Below are 17,629 nucleotides of genomic sequence, written 5' to 3'. Positions count from 1 at the left end.
TCTCAGGTCTGCACCTCTCAGGTCTGCACCTCTCAGGTCTGCACCTCTCAGGTCTGCACCTCTCAGGTCTGCACCTCTCAGGTCTGCACCTCTCAGGTCTGCACCTCTCAGGTCTGCACCTCTCAGGGCCTGCACCTATCAGGTCTGCACCTATCAGGTCTGCACCTATCAGGTCTGCACTCTTGTGACCCATTTTTAGTCTGTCAGATGAAGTGCAGTCCAGGCTCCGCAGGGTTTCCAACAAAAATGTCAGGATGTGCCCAGATGCCAGGACTGGCAGCTGGCTCAGCCTCCCAGTGTGCCACCGAGAGCCTCAGCCAGCCACTCCTGCCCCCTCCACAGCCCGGCATTTCAGTGAGCGCTGGAGGGGCAGAGCTTCAAATTGATGTTTCAGTCATCTAGGGGAGTATGAATTTTTTTCCCCCCTTTTTCATTCCATGCTTCTTTTTTTTTTCAATTAATTGAGTTCCTCTTTACAGATCCAACGGGAGCAGCTCTGTTCCTCTGCACTGCAGCTTAGCTGTGCATAGAAATAGAAATGCCACATTGTGCTATTTCAACGAAAACAAAATAATTCCTCCTTGCCCTTTCTTCTTATTCGCTAAAAGATGGTTATTTGACTGCGCCCAGGACGTGGCGGATACCAGGGGACGCTCCTCATTACTAATCCATGAGGTGCCCTCATTTCCATGCCTTGCGTTGCTCTCAGTTGGTACTCGGGGTACTCATCTCTTCCCTAGAATTTCTACTTGAACTGATTGGACTTCTACAAAAGTAAAACATTTTTTTTTTAATCGCCATTATGTAATCGTTTTCCATTACGAACTTTTGCATACTGTGATTTTTGCACATGTGCTTTATGCCCTCTTTTTTAATGAATTTCTCTTTTTTTTTGTGAGATATTATTGCTGATCTGAAATGGTTTGTTGAATACTTTATATAAAGTTAAAAAAAAAAAAAAAAAAATAGTAAATAACGCTCTGTGCTTTAACCACTTTACTGCTACAGGGCGGCTCTCCTGTGCAGAATGACAAATATGTACGTGATTCCGCACTTCTGCCCGCAGGGGGCACGCGTGTGACACCGGCAGGCCGCTTGCGCAGTGAATATTCACAGAAGAAGCTGATCTGCGGGTACTGGCCACTCGATGTCCTCCGGCACCCACCGATCGTCGGTAATACACACAGAACGGGGATCTGCCAATGTAACCAGGGCGGATCACCATTCTGACAGGGAGGAAGGAATGGATTCTGTGTTTCTGCAAAGCGGGGAATAAATTCCATCTCTTTCCCTAATGAAAGCAGCACAGTTTTACACAAAAGCACTGGCTAAACACCCTTTAATCACCACCGATGTCTAAGGCCCCTTTCACACGTGCGGACCGTATGTCCGTATTTCATCCATCCGTTTTTGGATGAAATACAGACATACATGCATCCCTATGGGATAGCGGCTGTCAGCGGATGTACATCCGCTGACACCCGATGTTGTCCGCCTCCGCTCTCGTCCGATTCTGCGGACGGAAGAAAATCCTATTTTTCTATCCGTCTGCAGAGCGGATCGGAGGAACACAGACAGACGGTCCGTGTTCCTCCGATCCCCCATAGGGGAGAGCGGAGATCTGACAGGGCGGTCCCTGCACAGTGTGCGGGTCCCGCCCTGTCATCTGCCTGCTCAGCTGGGGAAAGCGGAGCGATCCCCGCTGAGCAACGGATAAACATGGGGCGGATCAACACGGATCCGTCCCGTGTGAAAGGGGCCTAACTCCTTCCCAGCCAGTGTCATTAGTACAGTGACAGTGTATATTTTTAGCACTGAACACTGTATTAGTGTCATTGGTGTCAGTGTCTGATATCTGCTGCAAAATCGCAGTCCCGCTTTAAGTAGCTGATCGCCGCCATTACCAGTTTTAAAAAATAAGAATACAAATTCCATAAATATATTCCATAGTTTGTAGACGCTATAACGTTTGCGTAACCCAATCAATATACGCTTACTGGATTTTTTTTTACCAAAAACATGTAGCAGAATACATATTGGCCTAAATTTATCAAGACTTTTTTTAATTGGTTATGTTTTATAGCAGAAATTAAAGCGGAGTTCCACCCAAAAGTGTGGGGGGGGGGGGGGGAGAGAGTGTATACTTTATTTTTACTGGGACTTGCTGTCCCACTTTCTCCTTTCTCTTTCTGGCCGCCTAGGCGACTCCTCCTCTCGCCCTAGGCGGCCCCTCCCTGCCAGCGATCTCCTGGGACACAACACAAGTCCCAGAAGATTGGCTGGCCAAGAGCAGAGCAACTCGCGCATGCGCATTGTGTGCCCGCCGTGAAGCCTTAAGTCTGCACGGCCGGGAGCCCACAGTTTCTATGATGGCGCAAAGGAGAGGAGGGGGAGAAGGGAGAGGAGCAAGGCTCCGGGTGGCCGCATCGCTGGACCGTGGGACAGGTGAGTGGCTGTTTATTGAAAGGCATTAGCTTTTTGTAGCTGCTGACTTTTAATAAACTAAAAAAATAGTTATATATATATATATATATATATATATATATATATATATATATTTTTTTTTTTTTTTTTAAATGTCAGTCGTTTTATGTTTATAGTGCAAAAATTAAGACAGAGGTGATCAAATACCACCAAAAGGAAGCTATTTCTGCGGAAAAAAATTACACATTTTATTTGAGTAGAGTGTTGCACGCCTGCGCAATTGTCAGTTAAAATAACTCAGTGCCAAATCGCAAAGTAACGGCCTGGCCATGAAAGTGGGGGATAAACCTTTCCGCAGGTCAAGCGGCTAAAAGTGCACTTCGCAGTAAAACATGCCGGAAGTGTGGAGCGGACCTAGAGGCTGCCATTGCACCATCTTCAGTCTCGGACACTCAGGCCTCCTTTAGTGCAACTTTATACTTCCCAGATCCATTTCACCCGTGTCTAGATGAGCTTACCCCCCCCCCCACCCCCTGGTCTAAATGAGCTTAAGCTAACCCCCCCTCAGTCTAAATGCGCTTAAGCTAACCCCCCCGTCTAATTGGGCTTAAGCTAACCCCCTCGGTCTAAATGAGCTTAAGCTAACCCCCCTCCCCCCCGGTCTAAATGAGCTTAAGCTAACCCCCCCAGTCTAAATGAGCTTAAGCTAACCCCCCTCCCCCCCGGGTCTAAATGAGCTTAAGCTAACCCCCCCCCCAGTCTAAATGAGCTTAAGCTAACCCCCCCCTCAGTCTAAATGAGCTTAAGCTACCCCCCCTCCCGGTCTAAATGAGCTTAGGCTAACCCCCCCCCCCCCCCACTACCAGTCTAAATGAGCTCAAGCTTCCCCCCCCCCCGGTATAAATGAGCTAATGAGCGTAGCCTCCCTGGCGGTTTTCCCGAGTGTGGCTCGGGGTTAAAATTCAGTACCATTAGCGGTAACCCCGAGCCACACTCGGGATCGCATTGCAGGATCCTGGGGCGGCGTTACTTACCTTGTCCCCGGGATCCTGCGATGTCCCCCGCAGTGTCCGAGGGCTCCGTCCTCCTCCGAAGCCTCTCCGTGCCAGGCTCCGTTCCCTGCGAGCGGCGCGACGCACGGGGGCGGAGCCTGGCGGCAAATTCAAAAAACTGTCAAAATCATAACACATACAGTACTGTAATCTTACAGATTACAGTACTGTATGAAATGATTTCACATCCCTTTTGTCCCCAGTGCTTTGTCCCATGCCCTGCATGCAGTTTTACATGATATACACTGTTCTTTCTGCCTGGAAACTGGAGATTGTCCATAGCAACCAAAAAGTGTCCCTTTACGTCAAAAGTGGCTTTAGACCAGCTAGAAAACAGCGATAATAAATTAGAACACTTGCAGAATTGAGCGATAGTGAATTGTGGGGAAATTTATTTTATTACTATTTTTTTAAATTTTTTTTAATTATTTATATTTATTATATTATAATTTATGTTTTTGTGTTTCAAACTTTATCATACCCAGGATGTCTACTAGACTCTTGTTTGGACAGATTTAAGTGTGTTATTGTTAAGATTTACAGACCTACAATATAAAACGCCAAATTTCCATGCAAAATAATGGTACCGCTTTCAGCACCTAAAATCCGAAATAATCATACCGCCAGGGAGGTTAAGCTAACCCCCCCCCCCCCCCGGTCTAAATGAGCTCAAGCTAAACCCCCCCCCCAGTCTAAATGAGCTCAAGCTAAACCCCCCCCCAGTCTAAATGAGCTCAAGCTAAACCCCCCCCCCAGTCTAAATGAGCTCAAGCTAAACCCCCCCCCCCCCCCAGTCTAAATGAGCTCAAGCTAAACCCCCCCCCCAGTCTAAATGAGCTCAAGCTAAAACCCCCCCCCCAGTCTAAATGAGCTTAAGCTAAACCCCCCCCCCCCAGTCTAAATGAGCTTAAGCTAAACCCCCCCCCCCAGTCTAAATGAGCTGAAGCTAAACCCCCCCCCCCCCCCAGTCTAAATGAGCTTAAGCTAAACACCCCCCCAGTCTAAATGAGCTTAAGCTAAACACCCCCCCAGTCTAAATGAGCTTAAGCTAACCCCCCCCCCAGTCTAAATGAGCTTAAGCTAACCCCCCCCCCAGTCTAAATGAGCTTAAGCTAACCCCCCCCCCCCCAGTCTAAATGAGCTTAAGCTAACCCCCCCCCCCCAGTCTAAATGAGCTTAAGCTAACCCCCCCCCCCCCCCCCAAGTCTAAATGAGCTTAAGCTAACCCCTCCCATCTAGATGCAGAAGCCAGGGCTAAATGGTACCGGAACGCACTAAATTCTTGCTTAGGTAAACGCAGCTAGACTGAATGCAACTAGCTGACAACATAAAGCTGCTTCCAGGGACATTTAAAATGAGCTCCAAACACATCCGGATGCATGAATTTTGTGGCTCATGTGCCTGAGGCCTCATTCTGATAGTACCAGTTATGTGCCCACCAGGCTGAAATCCGATTTCAACACTCAAAACAAGCAAAGACCTCCTACTTGTAAGGCCGAGCCAGGCCTGGTCCGGACTTCGGTTAGGACTGAACCCAGAAGGAAGCTGTCACTGCCGCCAAATCAATGCCCAATCAGCTGCCTTAACTCCTAAGCATGCGCAAAAGTTGTATCATCCCATACCAGCAGATCAAAACACTTAAAGACCTTGAAGAAGGACCCTTCTTGATGTTTGGAACGAGGCAAGTATTATTGACTGCTTTAAGATTAAAAACAAAATCAAATCCAAAGGCTCAGCGCATTAGCCAGGCAACAAGCACCTTCAGAAGGGGGTCAGCAATGGCAGCCACTACCATTGCTGACCTCAGGAAAGTTTACCTGAATGGATTACAAAAGCCATTAATGCGCAACTCCTTAGGCACGGATTGGTTGGTAGAGGAGCAGAGCCCCCAGAATCACACCGTGGTGATAGAAGATGTTATCCAAAACTATAGACAGATCTACAGGCACTGTATACCCCATATATCTGTAGGCACCGTGTACCCCCCCATATATTTGTTGGTAGAGGTGCTAAGCCCTCGGGATCACCCGGTGATGATAAAAGTCATCATCTACAACTATACATAAATAAATCTTAGCGTGGGATTTAGATATGTACATACACATTTATTTTGATACTTTGTTTTATTGCGACTAATCACAGAGGATTCAGTATAACAAATAACTACAGTATCTCACAAAAGTAAGTACACCCCACACATTTTTGTAAATATTTTATTATATCTTTTCATGTGACAACACTGAAGAAATTACACTTTGCTACAATGTAAAGTAATGAGTGTACAGCTTGTATAACAGTGTACATTTGCTGTCCCCTCAAAACTGCTGGCAACAAAAGTGAGTACACCCCTAAGTGAAAATGTCCAAATTCTTTAGCAAGGCAGTGGTCCTCTTGGAGGTGTATTTGGGGTCGTTATGTTGGAATACTGCCCCGCGGCCCAGTCTCCGAAGGGAGGGGATCATGCTCTGCTTCAGTATGTCACAGTACATGTTGGTATTCATGGTTCCCTCAATGAACTGTAGCTCCCCAGTGTCGGCAGCACTCATGCAGCCCCAGACCATGATACTCCCACCACCATGCTTGACTGTAGGCAAGACACACTTGTCTTTGTACTCCTCACCTGGTTGCCGCTTCACACCATCTGAACCAAATAAGTTTATCTTGGTCTCATCAGACCACAGGACATGGTTCCAGTAATCCATGTCCTTAGTCTGCTTGTCTTTAGCAAAACTGTTTGCGGGCTTTCTTGTGCATCATCTTTAGAAGAGGCTTCCTTCTGGGACGACAGCCATGCAGACCAATTTGATGCAGTGTGCGGCGTATGTTCTGAGCACTGACAGGCTGACCCCCCACCCCTTCAACCTTTGCAGCAATGATACAACCTCTGGCAGCACCCATACATTTCCCAAAGACAACCTCTGGATATGATGCTGAGCAAGTACACTCAACTTCTCTGGTCGATCATGGCGAGGCCTGTTCTGAGTGGAACCTGTCCTGTTAAATCGCTGTATGGTCTTGGCCACCATGCTGCAGCTCAGTTTCAGGGTCTTGGCAATCTTCTTATAGCCTAGGCCATCTTTATGTAGAGCAACAATTCTTTTTTTCAGATCCTCAGAGAGTTCTTTGCCATGAGGTGCCATGTTGATCTTCCAGTGACCAGTATGAGAGAGTGAGAGCGATAACCCCAAATTTAACACACCTGCTCCCCATTCACACCTGAGACCTTGTAACACTAACGAGTCACATGACACCGGGGAGGGAAAATGGCTAATTGGGCCCAACTTGGACATTTTCACTTAGGGGTGTACTCACTTTTGTTAAGTTATTTTGAGGGGACAGCAAATTTACACTGTTATACAAGCTGTACACTCACTACTTTACATTGTAACAAAGTGTCATTTCTTCAGTGTTGTCACATGAAAAGATAGAATAAAATATTTACAAAAATGTGAGGGGTGTACTTACTTTTGTGAGATACTGTATACACAGAGAGATCTATAGGCACCATGTGCCCCCAAAAACCTACCTCTGGGAACTCCTTACCCACATATACCCATCTATAGGCACCAAGTACCCCCCAACTCCATCTATAGGCACCAAGTACCCCCCAAATCCATCTATAGGCACCAAGTACCCCCCAACTCCATCTATAGGCACCATGTACCCCCCAACTCCATCTATAGGCACCAAGTACCCCCCAACTCCATCTATAGGCACCAAGTACCCCCCAAATCCATCTATAGGCACCAAGTACCCCCCAAATCCATCTATAGGCACCAAGTACCCCCCAAATCCATCTACAGGCACTCTTTACCCCCCATGTAGTCACCTATAGGCAGCGTGTACCCCCATATTTCCACCTATAGGGGGCTCCACCATACACAGGACAACGAGGCGCCATGCTGGGTGTTGTAGTCCCGGTGACAACAAAGCTCACACTCACCCCGGCTGTCTCCCATCCCGGCCAGGCCCGTCTGTCCCTCCAGCCGCACCGTCCAGAGTCCCGGTCTCCCCGCTCCCCTCCAGGGGTCAGGCCATTGCCCAGCCAGGCCTCACAGTGTGCAGACACCGACGACTCCCTTCTCCGGGGGATCTCCCGCGGCCAGCCTGCAACCACCAACTCTCCCACCGCCCCCCTCGGCCCCAGATTACTTCGGAAGCGGAAGAGCCGCCATCTTGCTACACCCCCAGACGGGGCTCAGCCTCCCGGGAGGAGGAGGGGGGCGTTGCCTCCAGCCACAGAGCGGACGGAGAGGCCGGGGACGGTGAACCAGGGCTTGGGAAGGCCGAGGGAGAGGCGGAGGGTGTCCGGGGGAGCAGTCAGAGGGGGCGGCCGGGCGGGTGTAGTAAGATGGAAAGCCTGGTTGGACAATGACCTGACGTGACCCCAGGAGAGAGGGTGTGGCAAGATGGCGGCGCGTCAGTCACAAGGCAGGCTGAGGGAGCGTCTGGGAGTAGCAAGATGGCGGCGCTTCCGGTTTCCTTATATGGAGAGATTTGTGTTTATCTTTTTGTGCTGAAAAACATAAAACGAATGTGACGGTGAAATTCTGACCTAATAAAGCTGGAGGGGCGTTATATGAGGGGAGGGGGCTGTGTACATATGAGGAACCCAGCTTATGTCAGCTGACACAAACCCCCCCATTGTGTGTGCAGAGGTCATCTGGGTACAAGTATACACAGCCCAATGCCTGGGGGGAGACATGTGTGCAGACTGAAGACCAACACATATCGTCTTCTGAGAGGATAAAACACAGCCTGACGGGTGGTAGCGCGTTCAGTCATTGTGCGCTCATTTAGCGTTTTCATGCTTTTTAAGGATCATGTTTTGCGCAAAAAATGCACCATACACTATTTATTTTTTTAATGCAACACCATCGATTTGTGGTAGTGCACCCTTGACATTTATGCGTTCCATATTGTAATAAAATACACAACAGCCCCTCCGCTAGTGAATGAACCTTTCAAGTAGCAATAAAGGATAAACGTTTTTCCATCTTGGATAGCATAAGGCAGGGTTATAACCCCTGTCAGCAGGGTCGGGACAAGGGGTGGGCAGGAGGGTCAGCTGCCCTGACAACTGTGGTATCATGTGAGGTGGGGGGAGGCACCATGAGGAAATTGGGGGGAGGGGATTTGTGATGGAAGGGGGAATGTAGACAGTGGCATGGGGTAAGAATTGTTCTAGGGAGGGGAAATTTGTGGGGGGGTGTTGGGAGGAGGGATGGGGGAAGAGGATTTGTGCTTTGGGGGGGGGGGGTTGTACTAGAAAAGGTAACACGGTAGAAGGGAAGGGGGATTTGTGCTAGGAGGGGAATTTTTTTTTGGGGGGCGGAGTGTTGACGAATCAGGGAGTGTTGACGAATGCCGGCAAAATGGCGTCGGCCGCATGTGTCCCAAGCCTCGCTCTGGTGTGAGTTAGGTAGAGCGGACTACGTCACAAACTCCAGCGTTCACTCAGGGTGTGCTGACGCATGCCGGCGCCATTTTGCCGGCATGCGTCAGCACACCCTGAGTGAACGCTGGAGTTTGTGACGAAGTCCGCTCTACCTAACTCACACCAGAGCGAGGCTTGGGACACATGCGGCCGACGCCATTTTGCCGGCATTCGTCAACATTCCGTGATTGAATGGTGAGGTGTGTGACGCTATGCGCTCCACCTAACTTACAACAGAGCGAGGCTTGAGACGCACGCGCCCGGCGCCATCTTCCCGGCACCAGGAAGTTGCTCTGATTGAACGAGCAATTAGACTGGAGCCGCGGTTCAACACAGGGGTTCTACAGTATATAAAAAGGCAATGTTTGGGGTGGTGCAGCACCCCAGATGATGTCCCCTTGGACGAAACGCGTCGGAATGAGCTGCTGAACCCACCAACATTGCCAGTTACTTGTACTCAAAAAGCGCTGTTTTCTCTACTGAAATGTGAGTTTTCCTATTTTTTAATAAATGAGTTTTTAAACCCTATATACAGTATTACGCTATGCGCTCTCACATCTTTTATATGTATACGCTGGATATCTGAGTGGATTTACCCCCTTTGCTACACCTGAAGCACCGGGTCACCTGGACCTACCCCCATGTTATACAGACATCACTGAGAATCCCCATAATTACAAGCTAGATTGACCCAGTGGGTGTATACCCATCTGTGTCCAATCTCTCCGGTAAACCCCTATTCAATAGGGTGGTGGATCTCCTATCAACACATTTATTTAGTTATCTTCACATCTTCTTGGTGTTATCTACCTATTAAGGACTTTAAGAACAATATTAGTATTTTACACTACAGACTTTAAAATATTTTTCTTGTCACAGGAATTTATATATGTTTATGTGATTTATTTTTTGGGCTTAACCATGAATATGGTTATAGACTATGTCTATGGTTGTTAGCCCTACACTTTTTCTTTATATTGCTTTTTTTACAAGACCAAGTCACTTGTATGTGTTAGCTGCTTACACACTTCTCTTTTGACAGCATGGTATTTGCATATATATTTTCTATCAAGTGTAGTATCTGTGCTTTTCAGTGTCCAGTAGGGGTGCTACATTATCATTTTGGCTTTTTGCCAGGAATGGCTGGCTGTATAGCACCTCTGCTGGTATGATGAGGGTCCTGAGGAACCCTCCCCATAGGCGAGGAAACCGAATGAACATGCACAACGTATGGTGTGGGTCAGGAGTATTCTCTTGGCGTGGAGGGGCCCAGTGCTTCCTGGTTTGAGTGGTGCTACCTGGTCTGGCCATGGGCTGGGAAGGCAGAGAACCTGCTGTGTCTGTGCCCCCTGGTAGTTGGTTGCCCCAGGGGTGCTCTTAGTAACACTATGAGCCTGGGAAACCCACTGTGTGAAAAGGCACAAGGTCACGTCACCACTCGTTTTTTTCCTACACTGGGCCTCCATGGGCTAGGCCTTTTGGCTAAGGCTTGGTTCACACTGCTGCAACGGTAAAGTCGTATGACTTTCTTCTGACTTGATCCGACTTGGATGCTATTTAGGAGCCTGTACAAGGGATGAAATCTCACCTAAGTCAGACCAAGATAGTGCAGGAACCTTTTCTAAAGTTGAAGCGACTTGTGTAGCATCAGTTAAGATTGCTCTCATAGAGAAACATTAAGTTGGACATGTCATGGGACTTGGGGTCTTACAAGTCGGATCTCACGTCGCACCAATGGGAATCAAGCCTAAGCCTGGGGCAACTTTTGCTACCAGGTCATAAGGCCTAGCCGGTGCACTTGCATCAGTACTATTTATTTCATTTATTTTTCTCTCATGTTTTGTCACTTTGCACTTTTGTCTGTGTTTCTTTCACTTGGATGGAGGGTGAGGGTCCTCGGGCCTACCCTGAAGTCTAGGGAAAAGGACGTGTGGCCATTAGGCTCCTTCCTCCTCTAAACCAAGGGGTGTCTTTCTTCGAGGGAGCCCCTCACCTAGTACACTTAATACTCATTGGTTGGCTTCAGTTGACCATAACAAGAGGGGTCCACCGGGCCTTTTGGCTAGGTGGATCAAGTTGAGCCTTGCCCCTGTCAGGAGCCTTGCGCCCCATGAGGGTCAGGGTAGAGTTCTACTTCTTTGGTAGGTGGACTAGAGACACACCCTTACAGTGGTTCAAAGGCTGAAGGTTATTTACCCTCATGCATTCCATGCATGAAGGTTAAAAAAACCTTCAGTGTACAGCTTCCCCCTTAGCCCCCCTAATACTCACCTGAGCCCGATCCAGCGATGTGCATGAGAGCAAAACTCTCCAAGGTCTATGCTTCCTCATTGGCTTCTGCTGCTTTTAATCATATCATATTCAATCATAGCCAGTGAGGATGGAGCTGGGGGTGAGGCCGAGCCACGCTGTGTGTCTAATAGACACACAGAGGAGGCTCGAAAGCAAGCAAGTGCCCCCATGGCAAGCAGCTATGGAGGCACTCAGCAGAGGGGCTAGGAGTGCCAGGGGGGACCCGAGAAGAGCAGGTAAGTATGACATGTTTGTTTTTTTAATTGAACCTTTACAAACACTTTAAGCGCATTCTTTTTCTTGTTCTCATGCACTGTTTTTGTACACTTAGGTGTTTTGTTTTTGTGCACCACTGTTGGTTTAAAAAAAAAAAACTGCTCAGTTTTGTGGTTGTGGGGGGGGGGGGGGGGGGGGGCGAAAAAGGGAGTGCCTCCTATTGCCAGGTAAGACTCTGTCAAGTATTTGCTCTATGTAATAAGGTGGGAGGGCCTTTTTCCTACCGGTTTGATTCTGGCCTGGTGTAATGCCTTTCTGGTAGGGATGGTGCTGCTCTGGTAAGGCCAGGGGGTGGACTGAGAACAGTCCATGGTTTATGTGCCCCTGAAGCAGTGTTGCCAACTATCCGTTTTTTTACAGGCAGCCAATAAAAACTGGGAAATTTTTTCATGCCCGTAAAAGCATGCGTGCCAGTAAAAAATAAAATACTCTCTTTGCTGTGATGCATTTGGCTCAGAACTGTAAATACAATGCATCCCAAACAGAAGGGGACAAGAAGGGTTGGTGCTTATCGAATGACAGTAAACACTAATTTGAAAGTATCAAAAACAGTAATTTGTTGAATGGATATAAAACACAGAGGTAAATAGAAGTGACAAGTACTAGACTAGCCCAAATCATGTAATGACAGGCCACACTGAACTAGCCAAAAACATACACGGACATGTGGGACATAGACAACATATAACAGATTAAACAAAACAGATTAAATTAAACATGGTCAGGAGTCAGACAGTGGGAGAGATTTACTATGACTGGAGTACTCAGAATCTGATGCAGCTGTGCATGGTAATCAATCAGCTTCTAACTTTAGCTTGTTCAATAAAACTTTGACAATTAAACCTGGAAGCTGATTGGTTTCTAGGCAGAGCTGCACCAGATTTTGCACACTGCAATTTTAGTAACCCCCCCCCCCCCCCAGTGTCTCATCTGTGCTGCTGCAGCTGCTGCTCATGTCTGTCATGTCACTGAGAATCAATATCATGTGTTTGCCGTGCTGTGCCTGCTGCCTGCTCATTCTAATTTTTGCCCTCCTGTCTGACTCTCTGTCCCTGAGAAATATGTTTTTTTACCTTAATATCTACCTTAAACCACATTGCCAATTGCATATTGTACTCGTCTGTAGCCTAAATACTGAAGTTTGCACCTAAAACTGTAATTTTGTAACTTTTGTAAATGCCAGTAAAATCTTGACTGTTCCAGTAAATTTTGGGTGTTGTGTCAGTGAATTTTAATCTGGTAGGTTGGCAACACTGCCCTGGAGTAGTAGTTCAGGAGAGCTAGATATTCTCATGGTGGGGGAGCTTATTTGGCACCATGATCACTATAGCCATGCTACGCTTTATTCACACCTGCCTCCTGGGCTGGTACTGGAGGAATTTCTATACAGGCCGAAAGGCCTGCCATTGTATTGCACATTGTCACCTGAAGCACATAACTTCCAACAGTCCCTGATTCACCGTCCCGGAAAATTGATGTATGTCCCTAGCCCCAGCAAATCAGGTCTGAGTCCCCAAATGGAGCCCAGTGCCGGAACAAATTCCGGCACTGGGTTCCAGTGACTCGCTTATCAGGGGCGCACTAGCCGCCTGCTTGCAGGAGGAGGAGCTGAGAACGGGAGTACAGGATGGGGTAAGACCCGAGAACAGGAACAACAACAGTTTAGAGCCATATGTCCGCTCGGCTCCCTCTTCCTTCCCTCATGAGCACAGCCCGGTGTTGGCTGTGAGAGACGTGCTGCATACTGTCCCCCCTGACCTACCAAGACATGGCCGTCCATCCAAACTGACAGACCAGGCAAGGAGAGCATTAATCAGAGAAGCAGCCGAGGCCCATGGTAACTCCGGTGGAGCTGCAGAGATCCAGAGCTCAGGTGGGAGAATCTGTCCACAGGACAACTATTAGTCGTGCACTCCACATATCTGGCCTTTATGGAAGAGTGGCAAGAAGAAAGCCATGGTTGAAAGAAAGCCATAAGAAGTCCTGTTTGCAGTTTGCGAGAAGCCATGTGGGGGACACAGCAAGCATGTGGAAGAAGGTGCTCTGGTCAGATGAGACCGAAATTTAGGTTTTTGGCCTAAAATCAAAATGCTATGTGTGGCCCAAAACTAACACTGCACATCACCCTGAACACACCATCCCCACCGTGAAACATGGTGGTGGCAGCATCATGTTGTGGGGATGCTTTTCTTTAGCAGGGACGGGGAAGCTGGTCAGAGTTGATGGGAAGATGGATGGAGCCAAATACAGGGCAATCTTAGAAGAAATCTTAGAAGAAAATCTGTAAAAGACTTGAGACTGGGGTGGAGGTTTACTTTCCAGCAAGACAACCGCCCTAAACATACAGCCAGAGCTACAATGGAATGGTTTAGATCAAAGCATATTCATGTGTTAGAATGGCCCAGTCACAGTCCAGACCTAAATTCAATTGAGAATCTTTGGCAAGACTTCAAAATTGCTGTTCACGGACGCTCTCCATCCAATCTGAAGGAGCTTCATGGTGCTGTTTGTTCACTAAGGTTCTCTAACAAACCTCTGAGGGCTTCACAGAACAGCTGTATTTATACTGAGATTAAATTGCACACAGGTGGACTAATTAGGTGACTTCTGAAGGCAATCGGTTCCTCTAGATTTTAGTTAGGGCTATCAGAGTAAAGGGGGCTGAATACAAATGCACACCACACTTCTCAGATATTTATTTGTAAATAATTTTGAAAACCATTTATCATTTTCCTTCCACTTCACAATTATGTGCCACTTTGTGTTGGTCTATCACATAAAATCCCGATAAAATACATTTAAGTTTTTGGTTGTAACATGACAATATGTGGAAAATGTCAAGGGGTATGAATACTTTTTCAAGGCACTGTATTTGTTGGAGGTGCGCAAACACACCTGCGGATTTTTTTTTTATGTTTTTTGGTCCTGTTACCGCATACAAACATTTTGGGCCAATGTCTTACAGTTTATTTGCTCAGTAACCACAATTTCCGTTCCTCAAACAATGGCTGTTTGTCTATTGGGTTTGGTCAACCATCTAGCTTTTTCCAAGGCCTCCAGAATGATTTTCGACAAGAAGGCCTGGCTCAGTCTCTGCTCTTATTCATCTCAAAGATGTTCTATCGGGTTGAGGTCAGGACTCTGTGCAGGCCAGTCAAGTTCCTCCACCCCAAACTCGCTCATCCATTTGAAATGCACTTCTGGAAGAATGGTCAAACATTCCCATAGACACACTCCTAAACCTTGTGGACAGCCTTCCCAGAAGAGTTGAAGCTGTTATAACTGCAAAGGATGGGCCAACTCAATATTGAATCCTACGGACTAAAGACCCGTACACACGATATGAAAATCAGAAGTAAAATTTAGTCTGATGAACGATCTGCCGATTTTCGGATCGTTGGTATGGTGCTTTGGACAGCCGATACCGATTTTTCGTCCGACAAAAGCTGGATGTGCAGACTATAAAATTTTTGTTGTACATGAACTCAATGTCTGATTTTCGTTTAATTTATATGGTTTTCGTCCGAAAAAAACGTAAGAACAAGACTATGCATGCTCAGAAAAGAAAGAATACATACAAAACTATTCAACACATTACAACACTTCTGAAGTTGTATTCTGCCGTACGAGAATTTTCGTATGGTGAGGAACCTCTTCACGTTCGACATGAGACTAGCATGCAACAAAAAACAGACTAACGGTCGTCCGAAAATCCGATCGTGTGTACGAGGCTTAAGACTGGGATGACATTAAAGTTCATGTGCGTGTAAAGTCAGGTGTCCCAATACTTTTCACAATATAGTGTATGTTGCGCATACTGCAGTTTAGTATTTATTGTGTTATACTCTTTAATTTTTCCTTCTATTTTTGAAGTTTGATATGTGCCTAATCACTAGGATAGTGCCTAACTTTTACCTCCTGATTACTTACCTTGGTCATGTGGATGCTCTTACCCTCATTGATTAAGGGGTACTACAGTTGTGATGTGTTTTATTTTTATGCTGTGTGGTTTTTTTTCGAGCCTTGAAATGCCCAAAGGCTCTGTTTTGTAGAGTATTTTTGTAAAACGAACAAAAAACTACTTTTAAGGTATGATTTTATTGCAATGGTCCAGCTGGGCACAATATAAGCCTACATATCTCATACTGAACAGATCCTTGTGGAAGATTACAATCACTGTTATGCCCTGTACACACGGTCGGACATTCCGACGGAATATGTGCGATCGGAGCTTGTTGTCGGAAATTCCGACCGTGTGTGGGCTCCATCGGACTTTTTCCATCGGAATTTCCGACACACAAAGTTTGAGAGCTGGCTTTAAAATTTTCCGACAACAAAATCTGATCCTTTAAATTCCGATCGTGTGTAGACAAATCCGACGGACAAAGTGCCACGCATGCTCAGATTAAATTAAGAGACGAAAGCTATTGGCTACTGCCCCGTTTATAGTCCCAACGTACGTGTTTTATGTCACCACGTTCAGAACGATCGGATTTTCCGACAACTTTGTGTGACCGTGCGTATGCAAGACAAGTTTGACCCAACATCCGTCGGAAAAAATCCATGGATTTTGTTGTCGGAATGTCCGATCAATGTCCGACCGTGTGTACGGGGCATAATAGTCACTCACCACTATTACAGTGATAGCCACATTCGGGGTCCAGTGCTGGGCAGCTTTCCTTTTGCATAATGACTACAGGGGGTCGCTCATGTCATACTTTACCAAAACTAACTTGCAAAACCACTACACAGAGCAGCCCGGATCCTCCTCTTCTTGGGCCCCCCGCCGGTACTCCTGGCCCCTCCCTCATGCCGGGTGCCCCCACAGCAAATAGCTTGCTGTGGGGGCACCCAAGCAGGCACGCTCCCGAGCCACAGCTCTGTATGTCCATTCATACAAGGAGCCGTGGCTCGGCTCCACCCCCTCAGTCCCCTGATTGGCTCACTGGCTGTGACTGACAGCAGTGGGAGCCATTGGCCAAAAGCCAACCAGGAGTGCGAGTCCCCGGAGAGGCAAGGCTCTCGTGGACATCGCTGGATCGAGAGGGGGTTTAGGAAAGTATTAGGAGGGGCTGCTGCAAACAGAAGGTTTTTTTATCTTAATGCATAGAAATGCATGACGATAAAAAACCTTGTGCCTTTACAACCATTTTAAGGCGGATGCTAGACATGTGCACCGTCAATAAATTTGTTTCGTTTCGTTCCATTCTGTTTCCTATTAATTTGTATTTTGTAATTCGTGTCCGAAATGCAATTTAAATTCGTTCGAAATACGAATTTTCCTTAGGTTTGTTACGAATGTTTGTTATGATAAATTTATCATTATGAGGGGCTCCCACCATCCCTGTGCTGTTCTGACTTCCTGGGTTTTTAACTTTTAGGTTCGTTAACTTTTCATAACAATTACGAATGTTCGTTAGGAATTTGGAATCCGAAATTCGTAAACAAAATTTTGTATCTCATACAAAATTCGGAAGCATAGCAATTCGTATTTTGGATCCTCTCGAATGTACGAATTTACGGAAATTCGTACGAAACTAATCGCACATGTCTACCACTGGATGCTGTGATCCCAGGACACAGTATTGGCATACCTCCCAACATTTTGAGATGGGAATGAGGGACACCTACTAGCAAACGTATGTAGGCATAGGACACGCCCCCTGTCATGCCCCCTTAAAGGAGAATTATACAAAAAAAAGGTTAATCAAACCCACAAGTGTTTTTTTTTTTTTTTTTACCACTACTATTTCTTTATGTTGGCTTTTAAAATTTACAAATGTAGCAATTTAGAAATCGGATGAAAGGTTTATCACTGGGAAACACTATTTGAAAAATAAAAAGTTGCATTCTATATACAACTATATAGATCAAACCAAAATGAGGGACAAATGGGGGGGAAAGAGGGACAGAGGGACATTGCTCCAAATCAGGGACAGTTCCTCCAAATCAGGGACAGTTGGAAGCTATGCATTGGTGGGACTGAGATGGCATGTGTGTTGTTTTTCTGTTTGGGATTTGTGACTTCACTGCCTGCGTGCATGTTGCAGGTAGAGTTGCCACCTCATCCCTTTAAACCCGAACACATATGAATTACACAGGTTCTGTGGCTGATTAAGGTGGTAATTAAACTCACTTGGTGCCTTAT

At 46.7% G+C, this 17,629-nt stretch overlaps 1 protein-coding gene across 2 annotated transcripts in view; it reads right to left on the bottom strand.

Moving 5' to 3' along the window:
* Positions 1–7,678, bottom strand: part of RXRB (retinoid X receptor beta) — a 79,352-nt gene extending 71,674 nt beyond the window's left edge. The window contains exon 1 of one of the 2 annotated variants that reach the window (XM_073598231.1): positions 7,420–7,678. In XM_073598231.1, the coding sequence (XP_073454332.1) occupies positions 7,420–7,435 (16 nt within the window). In that variant the 5' untranslated portion in view covers positions 7,436–7,678. The remainder of the gene's footprint in view (positions 1–7,419) is intronic. The other variant, XM_073598233.1, reaches the window with a different exon arrangement.
* Positions 7,679–17,629: the final 9,951 nt, after the last annotated feature.

The sequence above is a fragment of the Aquarana catesbeiana genome, linkage group LG09, assembly GCF_042186555.1.
Source record: "Aquarana catesbeiana isolate 2022-GZ linkage group LG09, ASM4218655v1, whole genome shotgun sequence".
Lineage (NCBI taxonomy): Eukaryota > Metazoa > Chordata > Amphibia > Anura > Ranidae > Aquarana > Aquarana catesbeiana.
This window is presented reverse-complemented; position numbering and strand designations above follow the sequence as displayed.